This window comes from Filicampus tigris, chromosome 12, assembly GCF_054856515.1.
Source record: "Filicampus tigris isolate MCC_2025a chromosome 12, RoL_Ftig_1.0, whole genome shotgun sequence".
Classification (NCBI taxonomy): Eukaryota; Metazoa; Chordata; class Actinopteri; order Syngnathiformes; family Syngnathidae; genus Filicampus; species Filicampus tigris.
The window spans coordinates 23,660,259-23,672,144 of record NC_141228.1 but is presented as its reverse complement, the minus strand read 5'-3'; the positions used below and the strand labels follow the sequence as shown (position 1 = coordinate 23,672,144).

Genomic DNA, 11,886 nt, shown 5'->3' with positions numbered 1-11,886 from the left:
GTCAGTGCAGGAAACATCTCTTTAATGACTCAAGAAGGATTGTCACAATTTGGTGGTTTGTGAGGGGTTCACGTGGGAATGCGGCTGCGCAGGTACTCCAGCACGGCGTCCGTTCCCTTGGCAACGATGGCGGCTCGCGGCGTCCGGAAAGGATTTCCCTCCAGGCTCAGACACCTGAACAACAATGACCGAGATTTGCGTTTACAGGGAAAAAAAACACAACAATAATAAACAGTTCGGTAACGAGTGACGCAAAAGCAAAAAGCGGCATGTGTCATGAATGTTTTGCCTCCAATCCAACCACGCAAGCAACATCATGCGCTGAACTGCGCAAAACATTCTGGGGACTCTTGCGCAGTGCTTGAATTTCTTTTGTTCAGGAATGGATGCTTGCTCATCTGTGCATCATTTTGGAAATGTTTTATTTTGTTAAACAATACTTTTGCTGACCTTTTCGTGTATTGTGCACTTGACAAATGCCCTGTATCAAACGAAATCCGACACTAAAACGAAGCCTGTTTGGATTAAAAGGAACACGGCCACTGCAAAAAAGGAATTCCAAGCAAGTGTCCGTAGTGCCGATTGGCAAGGGGCGGCCACCTGAGCGCGGTGCACAGGCCCAGTTGAGGCGGCACGTTGAGCAGGTCGTTGTTGGACAGGTCCAGCGTGGACAGGCGGGGCAGGCCCAGCAAACGGGCGGGCTCCACGCTCGCCACCTGGTTGTTGGCCAGCAGGATGGTTTCCAAGGACGGCAGCTCGTACAAAACCTCCGGGAAGGACTTGAACCTGCGCCACAACTTTTTAGCACGCACGAACGCAGGCCAAACGCGCCCGCGTTGAGCTTTGCGGAGGATTACTTGTTGTGGTTGAGGATGAGCGAGTGAAGTTTTGTCAAGTTCTTCAGCTCGGCCGGCAAATCCCTCAGCTGGTTGTTCCTGACGCGCGCGGCCCAAAGACACGGCTTAAAAAGCCAGCCAGCGAGCGCGTGAAAGTGGCAAAGTGTCGGCGCGTACCTGAGGTCCAGGTGCAGCAGGTTGGTCAGCGAGCAGAGCGGCTCGCAGCGGCTCAGCCTGTTGAACGCCACGTTGAGCTCCGTCAGCGACGCCCGCGTCTCGGCCAGCCTGCGCGCGCGCGCGCGCACACACAAAGGCGTCAGCGCGCACAAAGGCGGCCCGTTGCTGCCGGCTCACCTCGGCGGCACGTCGCTCAGCAGGTTCTTGCTGAAGTCGGCGGAGGTGACGGCGTGCTCGGCGGCGGCCCGGAACAGCTCGTCGGGGATGCGCTCGGCCTTCTTGTCACTGAGCGGCGACACGAGCAAAATGGCTGACTTTGGTGCGCTTTGGGCTACGGCACCAAGCGACTCGTCTCCATTTTCTTCCGTCAGGGGCCCGGGTACTTTTCGGCTATTTTTCAGCAGCCCGGGTACCCGTCCGCCATCCGAACCAAACTGTGATCGTCCGTCGGTCAGTCCGCCGCGTCATTGGTCCCGCCCTTCCGTCAGTAAACATCAACAGTGTGCCACGCTGTCTATTGTCAATCCAGAAATAAAAAGGTCCGTCCAGCAGGCTTAGGGCTGACTTTTCAAACCGTCGAGTCGAGTCGGCCGGGCGGAAATTTGCGCGGCTCACCTGTACGCCAGCGACTTGAGCGTTTTGATGTTGTGCACGTTGATGGCGGCCTGGCTGGGCAGCGTCATGGCGGTCGGCATGTCGCCGGCACTGTCGGGCTCCTCTGAAAGATAGAAAATGCTTATGGGCCCCCGGGGTTACGTCAATAAGGGAACAATTGCAGTGACTTTTCCATCCTACTGCAGATCGCTCTCAAAATGCGCCTTGACTGGCGAGCCACAAAGGTGTCAAGCAAAAGTGACGTCCAATCGCAAAGGCGCGACTGTACCTTTAATTCTTCCTCTGAGGTACTTGAGAAGCTCATTGGTTCCTTTCTGCGGCCAAGGAAAAGTCAAGTGTCATTCATTTGATGAGCGCTGAGCATTTGCTTTGCCATGGACACTCGAGATGTTTGGAGTCCAATATCCATAGGACCATGATCAACATATTCCGGACTGTTCCTAACTTGTACAAAAGTAGGGTGGCGACTTTGCACCAATCGGAAAATGCCACTTCCACCGTGGTTGAGGACCGCCGCTCTAAAACATGAGAACGGCATGGCTGTCGATGCTAATCGTTAGCCCGCCTCGGTGTTTGCCATTGCGTGGTAGCATGAAGCTAGCAGAAGCTACATGGCTGTTTCAAATCATCATTCTCTTTGTTTTACGTTTGGTTTGACTATCATCTTTTCAGTGGATGGAAATGACAAAATGGCCGCCCCCTGAGATGGCTAAAAACGGGGAACAAGGGCTTACTCCACAAACGCAATATGAATCGGAATGCCTCGTGTCCACTCGGGCGGCCTACATGGAACATATTCTTGACAAAAACTGCTTGGGTTGACTTCCTCTTTCATAGACTTGCGACAAACAAACAAACAAACAAACAAACAAACGAGCGCGTAAGGTCGAAGACAAGGTGAGAGGAGAGGACAAACGGTCAGCAGGTCCCTCCTGATGCCGCGCAGAGGATTTCCCTCCAGCAGCAGAATCTTCAGCTCGGGCAGCAGGCCGAGCGACGCGGGAACTCTGATACGCAGACGGGAAGCGCCGTTAGTCGCGCCGGCGTTTCCGAAGCGCGCCGGCAAAAGGCGGAGGCGGGACTTACACGCCGATGTCGTTGTTGGTGAGGTCGAGGCGGGTGAGCGCGCCCAGCGCGGCCACCTGCTCGGGCAGCGCGCTGATCTTGTTGTCTCGCAGCTCCAGCACGGCGAGGGCGCCCAAGCCGGACAGGTGCTCGCCGGCCACGCTCGCAATCTGGTTGTTGCCCACGTACAGCTCCTGCGCAAACGCGACCGCGGCCAAACGGCCGACTCATGTCTCGGATGCGCGTCGAAAAAAAAGGTCTCAAATGCAGCGACGTAAAATGTTGCTGGCCCCGAATGAACCTCCGAAAAGCTCACTTTTCAGGAGGGCCCCGAAACGCCCGCCGTGCTGGCCCCATCGTCGCATTGATCAAATTGCACTTAATTGGCTGAAAAAGTATTCATGACATGTGATGTTTCTTTGTTCCTCATTCTGTAACAGTGACATTTTAGAAACAATCATTTTATTATGATTTGCAGATTTTTCACTTTCCTGCATTTACACAACAATAAATGCGTATCGTTGATGTAGTTGTTTTATTATATGTCCTCTCAACTAGTTTTATAATCATATACATACTTTGCGAGAACTATTTCAAGCAGTCAGTATTACGCTCTAATACCGATTCTCACGGTCGAGAATGACGCATTTAATGTCTCTGAGTAAACCTGCGTCGTAGATTGTGACTTAGTCAGCATTACTGGTGGATAAAATCCTCATTCTCGAATGCCATTCTTACGACCGAGCCAAAGCAAAGGCAATAAGTGAGCGTTTCTCTCCGAGGGCCAGCGGTTGTTGGAGCGCTGCCCCCAACCGTCCCAAAAAGCCCGGCGCGTGCCGACGGGTCAGCGGGCGGGGGCGGTCCTTCGGTGATGAGCGCTTTTACCTTGAGGCCGGGCGCGTCAAGCGGCGGGAGTCGCCGCAGCTTGTTGTGGCGCAGGTAAAGCTGCTCCAGGGACGCCATCTCGGACAGGCCGGCGGGAACGTCGCTCAGTAGGTTGTTGCTGCAGTCCAGCAGCTTCACATCTGCAGGCGGGAGCAAAGAGAAAAGAAAAACACGAAAAAGAAATCGCAAGCGGCCGCGTCTTACTGGTGAGCAGCGGCAGACTGTCGGGCAGCCGGGCCAGCTCGTTGCGGCACAGGTGGAGCTTCTGCAGGAGGCCCAGGCGGCCCAGGCCGCGCGGGAGCTCCGTCAGCCGGTTGTCGGACACGTCCTGCCACCCGCCGCAAGGCGCCGCATGTCATTTAACAAGCATCATTGGAACAACGAGTCATCGCAATCGGGCACGGGCTGATCACCGATTTGACGCGGTTTGAAAAAGGCGAGGTTTCAATACGCGCCAATACTCGCTCTCACTGGTACGGAGCTCCTTCCTTCCTTTCTTTTTGGGGAAGTCTAAGCAACACACTATAGGATTGGCTGCCTGCAGAGTTGAGAAAACGAGACGCCTTCTCAAATCAATTGCCGACTCCTGTTAACTCGCCTCTGCTAATACGGGGGGAAAAAAATAAAAACTTCGGCATCAGCATAGGCCTCAAAAAAATCCAGATTGGTCGGGCCCTAGTTTGTCAAAATCAAATCTTCTGAAAGCCGTTTTTTTTGGTAATGGTAATGATAGTGAAGTGTTTTGTTTCTAAAGTTTGAGGTATCTTTAAAGAGGAAGTCAACCCAAACATATTTGTTCAAAGAATATGTTCTATGCAAGAATCAGAGTTAATCCAGCCGTTTGTAGCCATCTCTGGGGGCGGCCATTTTGCCACTTCTGTGCTCCATTAACTCATGTTGCACAAACGCAATAATAGTTTCAACTTCAACGAGGGAACATATTCTTGAAAAAAAAGAGGTTTGGGTTGATTTTCCCCTTTAAGGCTTCAACCAGTCCGATAGGCAATTGTAAAGAATTTGACAGGGCAGTTCCGACTATTTGCGGCTGAACCCGGTTAGCTACCAGCTCGGTGAGCGCCTCCAGTTGCCCCAGCTCCTCGGGTAGCGCGTCCAGCAAGTTCTGCTGCAGCGTGAGGCTCCGCAGCTTGGTCAGAGAGTAGACCTCCGCCGGCAGCGACCTCAAACGGTTGTGGCTACGGCAACGGCACAGGCACAACATCAAGCACTCGGCTTGCGGGCAGGGCGGATTATCGGTCTTCTGGCGCAAATGGCCAAAGGGCGCACGAGGTCCGGCGCGGCCGGGCGCTCGCCTTACCTGAGTCGCAGCTGCTGAAGCTCCCGAAGTTCCCCCAAGGCGGCCGGCAGCGTCTGCAGCTGGTTGTCGTGCAGCTAAAACACAACCCACAAGCATCGTCCATGAAGAGGGAGACAAATGGCAACGCCTCGGACATGTTTAGGAAAACAACATTTCGACAGACCGTGCGTAGGCGTGGTAGAATCGCGACTGTGAGAAAAGATAACCCGGTTCATGGTGTGAACGAGGAACGGCAAGTAAAAAAGCCACTGATGTTCAACTCCGGCCAGGAGTCTTTATTTGCGTATTTGTAAATACATGATTTTGCCAACAAAAGTAGAGGGCATATAGTTCCAAGTGTCATAAAAGCAATAAACTGCAGCATCAACGTCACTGTTTCTTTTCACAGCAAGCTCATTTTCTCTGCTTTTTGTTCAGGAGCCAGTGTTTCGTTGAAGCCAAGCCATGTTCTCCTGCTGATTACTAAGAATGGAAACGTGTAAAAACAATTTGATTTTTCTGGTGAAGGAAGAGTGGCCTCATTTTTTTAGGACGCTTCGGTACTTCGGTAACACAACATTGTGTGGGCCTTGAAAGATCTGTCAAAATGCCCGAATTGGGCTGGCATGATGGAGAACTGCTTGCCAGTCAGTCAGTAAGCGTTAACTTGATGACGCAAAGGACAAGGAGAGCAATTGTCAGTGTGAGCCAGGCTGGCATACGTCGAGCGTGGTGAGCGCCGGCAGCAGTCGGATGTCGTCGGACAAGAGCGTGAGCCGATTGGACGCCAGCAGCAGCTTGGTGAGGTCCGTCTGCTCCCACCAGCGCTCGGACGCCCCGAACGACACGTTGCGATGGGCTTCCTCGGGCGTGTCCACGTTCAGCCGGTACACGCTCGCTGGGACTGGCGGGGGGGAAAGAAAAACACCAACGCGCTCAGCATTAACGACCGATTATATCGGCTAATATTAAAGTCTGTTCGCTCATTCTTTTGCCTTTCACACGCGTTAACACATTACAACATAAGACAAAGACAATGTCATTCAAACAAACATTCTGTTGCAAAGTCGTATACTAAAGGACTACAAGCCGAGGAAATATTGTCAAACAAATGTTTTGCCAGTTATTCACATCTTTATTGGCGCAAGGGACCAAAAAAGAAGTTACTGTACATGCATTACAGTATATACTTTAAAAAACGATAGGCTGATTGATTGGTTATGGAAATTTTCTTCGGCGTTCTTTGTAATGCCACCACATAAGGGAACGTGAGACGGCAAAGAATGACAGTAAAAAAAATGACCATAAAAAAAGGCAATAAATAGCGCGAGATCGTAGTGGTCCAGTACAATTTGAGCAAATCAGCAATTCTGTCCACCAGACTTTGGCCTAATGGGAGGTGTTGCCTTCAGGAACAATCTGAAATCACGTCTTTCTTCGAGCAACTCATCAACCATCCATTTACCTAGCTGTCGATCTCTTTTCAAGACCCGACTGGTTTACGAATCTTAAGGTTGGCTGCAGTTTGATTTGGATTAGATATTGATTTCAACACTTAGATGTCGATTCGGTAAGAAGAAGAACGAACCGCCTATGAAAGCAGCATTAAACACATGACCGGTACATTGGAAAGCGTTCAAACGGGTGAAAGCACCTTCGGTGAGACTCCGATTGGTCAAGTTGAGCGTTCCGCTCTGCCTGGCCGCCTTGAGGAGTCCGTGCGGGACGCTGGGCTCACTCTCAGGCGCCCTGAATCCCCGCAATGTGTCCACCTGCTGCGCGCCTCTCAAGCGAGACATTTGCCACTCGTAATAAAGCTCTTCAAGTCTTCGAGTTTGACGCTTCCTCGGGCGTTTGTTTACCTCCTCCACGCCTAGACGCCGCTCACTTCCGCCCGCCAATTGCCACGTGAATACTTGACTTCCGTTCGAGTTCTGTCACAATAAAGGCGCATGGATTGGACACATAGCTGTCTTTTGGCTGTATTTTTGACTTAAACACCAATTTTACGGCCAAAGCCGACTATGATAAAACACCGCTTTCGTTCGGGTTCCTTCACAATAAAAATATTTGAGGGACGTAGCCTTTACATTACGAAATCACATTTTCCTCACGAATGGACTCAACTTTATCTCTATTAACTAATTTATTTCATTTATGTCTCACTTTGATAACAACCGCAGTTGCAGCAAAGTGCAGTACACAATCACAAAGCGAACATATGATCATTTCAAATAACATTTAGAAACAAAACCTTAACAACGTTTTAACTCTAAAATCCATCCAACCACTATGCAAACAGCTTATCCGGGTCTGCTGGCGCCCATCCCGGTCGTCTTCAGGCAGTAGGCGGGGTGCACCCTGAACTGGTTGCCAGCCAATTGCAAGGTACACACAGGTAGACAAACATCCGCACTCACAATCATACCGAGGGACAATTTAGAGTGTTCCATGAACCTACCACGCATGAGAAAATCCACGCCCGCACAGGGAGAGCATACAAATTCCACACACGAAGGCTAACCCGCGACCTCTGCATTGTGAGGCAGATGTGTTTACCAGTCAACGACCGTGCCGCCCAACTCTAAAGTCACTCAAATAAGAATAATATGTAAGTAGGTTTTTCATGCTTTACAGCACAGGTTCCCAAACAATGGCCCGCGGGCCGGATACGGCACGCCTTTACATTTGAACCTGAAAAATACCAGAGACGTATTATGATTTTTTTTTTTCCCGGTCCGGCAACGCGATAGAGACACGTACATGTGACATTCTATTAAAAATAGCTGGATTAACTCTTATTCCACAATTGATGTCTACAAAGTCTGATGTTGTCTTCAGGGACAATCTGCAATCATAACTCTTTTTATCGCCAAATTGATCAATTTATGGCATTGCGGCTCTCCTATCTCCTATCAAGCGCGGCGTTGCCTTGAGGGACAGCTCGTCCGAAATCGCCTGTCCTTGCCTTACAACTGGTTGAATGGTTATTAGTGAAGAGCTGCACGCTGCTAGTGAGTCACAGAGCAGGCAGCGTTCTGATTTACGCCCTGATTGGAAAGGAAAGCACAACCTATTGGCGACCTTTGATCACTGCAGTAAAAGGAAAGGCTCCAGTCGAGAGGGTAGCGCGTCGTCTGTCTTTGTGTGTGAGCGAGCTACTCGGATACTTTCGGGATGTTTTGGGCTTTCTTCGTCTTGTGTGCGCTGCAGAGTGCGGCCCAGGCCTCAACTCACAAAGCCGGTAAAGTTTGCTTCGCTTTGCTCTGCTCTGCTTTTGCCCCTTCGGGGTTAAGCCAACTTGTTCCACACAGTCACAGATGAGGTCAAATGTTAAACAGTCATTAAAAAAAAAAAAAAAAGTTAAAACAAACATTATGAGGATTATTGTAATAATGATAATAATAATAACAACAATAAAAAGGTAATTATTTATAATTGAGTTTCCAGTTTCAATTTATAAGCATACATTTCTCTAATATTTATTTATTATTATTTTGTATTAATTTACAATAAATTATTTGACTAAGTATTTAATGAGATAAAGCAATCTAAATGATATACAGTCACATTTTTTCAAATGTACAATAATCTATTTGATATTTTTATAGACATGCAAAATAGTTCATATTCAACATTAGTTAAAATTTAGTTTATTTCCATTACAAAAATCATTCTCATAATTCTATTTTATATTAAAATTCATTTAAGAATCGTTTCATTTTTTTTACTATAAACAACTTTAAAATTATTTTAATTTTTTTTTGTCACAATAAATAAATATTGAAATAAATGAATACAAAAGAATGCATTCATGTAAAATCGCATTATTTTTGTATCTTATTTTTAAAATGTTTAACAATTAATTCATTCTTTAAGTAAACAACACATTTGAAATTAGTTTACATTTTTTATCTCACATCATTCAGCCAAACCTCATGATATAAATTTGAAAAATAAAAATTAATAAATATATATATATATATATATATATATATATATATATATATATATATATATATATATATATATATATATATATATAATTGATTTTGTTGTATTTCTGTGCGTCAGGTGCGCGTGCGCCCACCTCTTCCACGGTGACGCTTCAGCCGTGGTTGACGGGCCTGACGGCAGTGGTGGTCTTCCTCTTCCTCGTCTTTGTCTTCCTCATCCTCAGCAGGCTGTGCGGGAAGGACAGGTCACTCTCAGTCTCACACACGCACACCCACACACACAGCCACACTCGCACGCCGTCATCAGTAAACAACCAACATTCTGTGCTAGCTTGACTTGGCCACTTTGTGTTACGAGCAAAAATGTGACTTTTTTCCATCTGCCCTCCCTGAGCGTGCGGTGAACAGTTTTTGACAGAGAGCAAACAGTTCTGTGCTTGCTTCAAGCTTTCTATTGCCGCTTGCCGTTAAAGTTTCCTTCAAAGCGAAACCTAAAGTAAAGAGACGTCGACGTGGTGGATTCAACCAAACCGCATCACCGTTTTCTTCATCTTAACGCTAACACATATCGCGAAACAAAACCAGAATTGATATCGCCATAGGTACAGCATAAACCTTTAAGAGTGCATACACGCGGAACAAAAACGTCAAACCAATACTTTTGTTGCACACCAGAAGGGGCAGCACAATGTCCATTGAATTAAAGCAACAAATGTCGCAAAATGGTTTCAATTGCTTCCGCACAAAAAAAGCGCTCCATATGAAAAAAAATGCTGACATCCTCGAGGGCTAGCGCGAATTTGAAATTGCATTGGTGGACGAAACGGCTGCACTAAGTTCCACGGGCAGATTAGATTCACACGGCAACACAAATCTGATTGGACATAAGTCTGGAATGGAAAGCCGCAGACTGTTACGGGGAACAAAAGAGTAGAACTTCATGGGACAAACGCAGTAAGAGTGTGTGTTGATGTCTCGTGTACAGGGAGGAGGAGGCGCAAGAGGAAGACACGTTTGGCTACGAGAACAAGGTTGTGGAAATGGGCGAAGACGAAGTGAAACAAACCAACTTGTAGAAAAGAGCAAGATGATTTCACGTCTTTCACTTGGGCTCCAGTGAGACTTTGATGCCTTGGGAAAAAAAACAACAACAAAAAAACATGTCCATGCAGCAACCACATCCCGACTGCACTATACTGTACATAAAATATATGTTGACATATCGGCACTGTCGGGTCAAAATCGCGTGTGTCCAAATATGGTCAATAAAACGTCGCCTCTTCTTCACTCTGCGGGAGCCGTGTGCCATTATGTGGCCTCAAGATAGCTGTAATGCTTCCGTGCAGGAGGAACTGGTCAGCCACAAAGGTAAGTGCATTGGAGCTTCATTTTGGCCAAACTGAACTGCTTAGTCAGCTCATGGTTTGATTCATGGCATCACTCGTGGCTCCGAGGTCTTTGAGAAAAACTTTGGGAAGCCCATGCAAGCGCAGCCGTTTGCGTCCGTCAAGTACGGAAGGATTTTTGTCCGGTCGGAGGCACATGGACGACGCTAGCAAATGTTGGAACACGTGAGCAGGACAACTGAGACATCATTGGCTGCATTTACACGGACACAATAAAACCGCTTCATGTACACACCTCATTCGGAATATTCGGACCTGATCACGATTTTATTCCAAACGAGAGAAGTAGATTATGTCGACTGTTGATACGATCGGCGCGCATGAAAACACTTATTCCGACATTTCGGAACAAAACGTCTTTTACCGCGCATGTCTGTGATGTCATTGTAGGCGTTTCTGTTATTCTTGGAAGCTCATAGAAGCAGAGCAAGTCTTATGTTGTTTGTCGTTTGATTCAATAAAGTTTGGGGGAGAGAAAACAGCAGAGCGAGCGAAGGACATGGCAGGCGCAAGGCTGAACTGGCACATTTGCAGCTCCATTAGGAAGTGTTAGCTTGACGTTAACAGCGCAAACGAGAAAATACGCCAAATAATGCTAACTCGTAAAGTCGAAATGGACGGAGCCATGTTTTGTTGACACGGAAGTCGCTACGGCTTCTTCTTCTGCGACTACTACTTCCCGTCGATTTGGTCAATCTGCGCATGTCAAAATAATGTATTGCGATCAAAAGTGTGACGCGTAATCACGCGAGTCCTAATCGGATCGTGTCAATGAAAACAGTGCATCCAATCAGATTTTCAATCCGAAATGTTGTCCACGTAAGCGTGGCCAGTGAAAGACGTCATGATGGAGGCAAATGTGGCACACAAAAAAGAAGCAGGAAAAACACAACTGGATGTGCCGGATGTTGATTTGGGTCCAATTAAGTGGCGCTCAACACTCACGTGACGTCGTACGTCTCCAACGAGCCACTGCCATCGACACCACGTAAACAGACGTGGCGTTGTCTTCAAAGGTCAACAATCAAGTCAAGCACGTTCGTCTTTGGCGGGGGACAAATGACACGCGGCCTGCCGTGTGGTCCGGAACACCTTGAAGCACAGACCTAATCCGCTTCCCGACTGAGGCTTTGTTTACGCCTCTGGAGGCGGGAGGGGGAGAGATGATTGACGGCTCGTCTACTTATTAGAGGACGCTGTGTGTGTGTGTGCGCACACAGAGCACATAAACGTCAACGACGGGCACAAGTGGTCGCTCCAGGAAATGACACCTCCCAACCTACCGGGGCCCCCGAAGACAAACAACACGCGGTACAGACCCAAGAAGTCAAACCCAGAACCCGAGAAGTGTGAGACCGATGTGCTAACCACGAGGCCACCGTGTTGCCCTTCATTGCAACAATCTTTCAATGCTTATCTGGCGGCATGAGAGGCAAGTAGCGGCTGACTTAGTCGGCGTGCGTGTGCTAGCTGTAAGAACTTGATGATGGTTCTAATCTTCTCCGTGACGCCCCTTTGGTGGAGTCCAGATTGTGTGTGTGTGTGTGTGTGTGTGTGTGTGCGCGCGCGCGCGGTCACGCAGAGACATCTGAGCAAAGGCGAGCCGCTCGATGGACTCCTCGCTCGCTTCTAAGCGTAACAAGAAGCGCGCA

At 48.3% G+C, this 11,886-nt stretch overlaps 2 protein-coding genes and 1 long non-coding RNA gene across 3 annotated transcripts; 1 reads left to right on the top strand and 2 right to left on the bottom strand.

Annotated features, from left to right (window-relative positions):
• lrrc40 (leucine rich repeat containing 40) lies at window positions 1-6,797 on the bottom strand. The gene is made up of 15 exons (XM_086046432.1): window positions 6,527-6,797; window positions 5,595-5,776; window positions 4,894-4,967; window positions 4,642-4,771; window positions 3,783-3,906; window positions 3,579-3,718; window positions 2,715-2,887; window positions 2,545-2,635; window positions 1,897-1,942; window positions 1,629-1,731; window positions 1,191-1,298; window positions 1,014-1,121; window positions 858-935; window positions 601-786; window positions 1-174 (listed from the first exon to the last, which is right to left on the bottom strand). The coding sequence occupies exons 1-15, from the start codon at window positions 6,669-6,671 to the stop codon at window positions 69-71; spliced, it is 1,794 nt and encodes a 597-aa protein (XP_085902558.1). The 5' UTR covers window positions 6,672-6,797; the 3' UTR covers window positions 1-68.
• Window positions 6,798-7,961: 1,164 nt separating this feature from the next.
• smim24 (small integral membrane protein 24) lies at window positions 7,962-9,950 on the top strand. The gene is made up of 3 exons (XM_086046433.1): window positions 7,962-8,116; window positions 8,947-9,073; window positions 9,814-9,950. The coding sequence occupies exons 1-3, from the start codon at window positions 8,050-8,052 to the stop codon at window positions 9,902-9,904; spliced, it is 285 nt and encodes a 94-aa protein (XP_085902559.1). The 5' UTR covers window positions 7,962-8,049; the 3' UTR covers window positions 9,905-9,950.
• On the bottom strand, window positions 8,970-11,884 carry LOC147139290 (uncharacterized). The gene is made up of 3 exons (XR_015088889.1): window positions 11,180-11,884; window positions 9,899-9,959; window positions 8,970-9,056 (listed from the first exon to the last, which is right to left on the bottom strand). It is a non-coding gene; the product is annotated as an uncharacterized LOC147139290 (long non-coding RNA).
• Window positions 11,885-11,886: the final 2 nt, after the last annotated feature.

What these genes read in the sequence shown, in the direction of transcription:
- lrrc40 (XM_086046432.1), bottom strand. Translation starts at nt 6,671, where the DNA reads ATGTCTCGCTTGAGAGGCGCGCAGCAGGTGGACACATTGCGGGGATTC. An exon ending in TCAGGAGGGACCTGCTGACC is followed by an intron (nt 1,943 to 2,544) that starts GTTTGTCCTCTC and finishes CCTTGGCCGCAG; the next exon opens with AAAGGAACCAATGAGCTTCT. An exon ending in CTCATCCTCAACCACAACAA is followed by an intron (nt 787 to 857) that starts GTAATCCTCCGC and finishes GTTGTGGCGCAG; the next exon opens with GTTCAAGTCCTTCCCGGAGG.
- smim24 (XM_086046433.1), top strand. Translation starts at nt 8,050, where the DNA reads ATGTTTTGGGCTTTCTTCGTCTTGTGTGCGCTGCAGAGTGCGGCCCAG. An exon ending in GGCCTCAACTCACAAAGCCG is followed by an intron (nt 8,117 to 8,946) that starts GTAAAGTTTGCT and finishes TCTGTGCGTCAG; the next exon opens with GTGCGCGTGCGCCCACCTCT. An exon ending in AGGCTGTGCGGGAAGGACAG is followed by an intron (nt 9,074 to 9,813) that starts GTCACTCTCAGT and finishes TCTCGTGTACAG; the next exon opens with GGAGGAGGAGGCGCAAGAGG.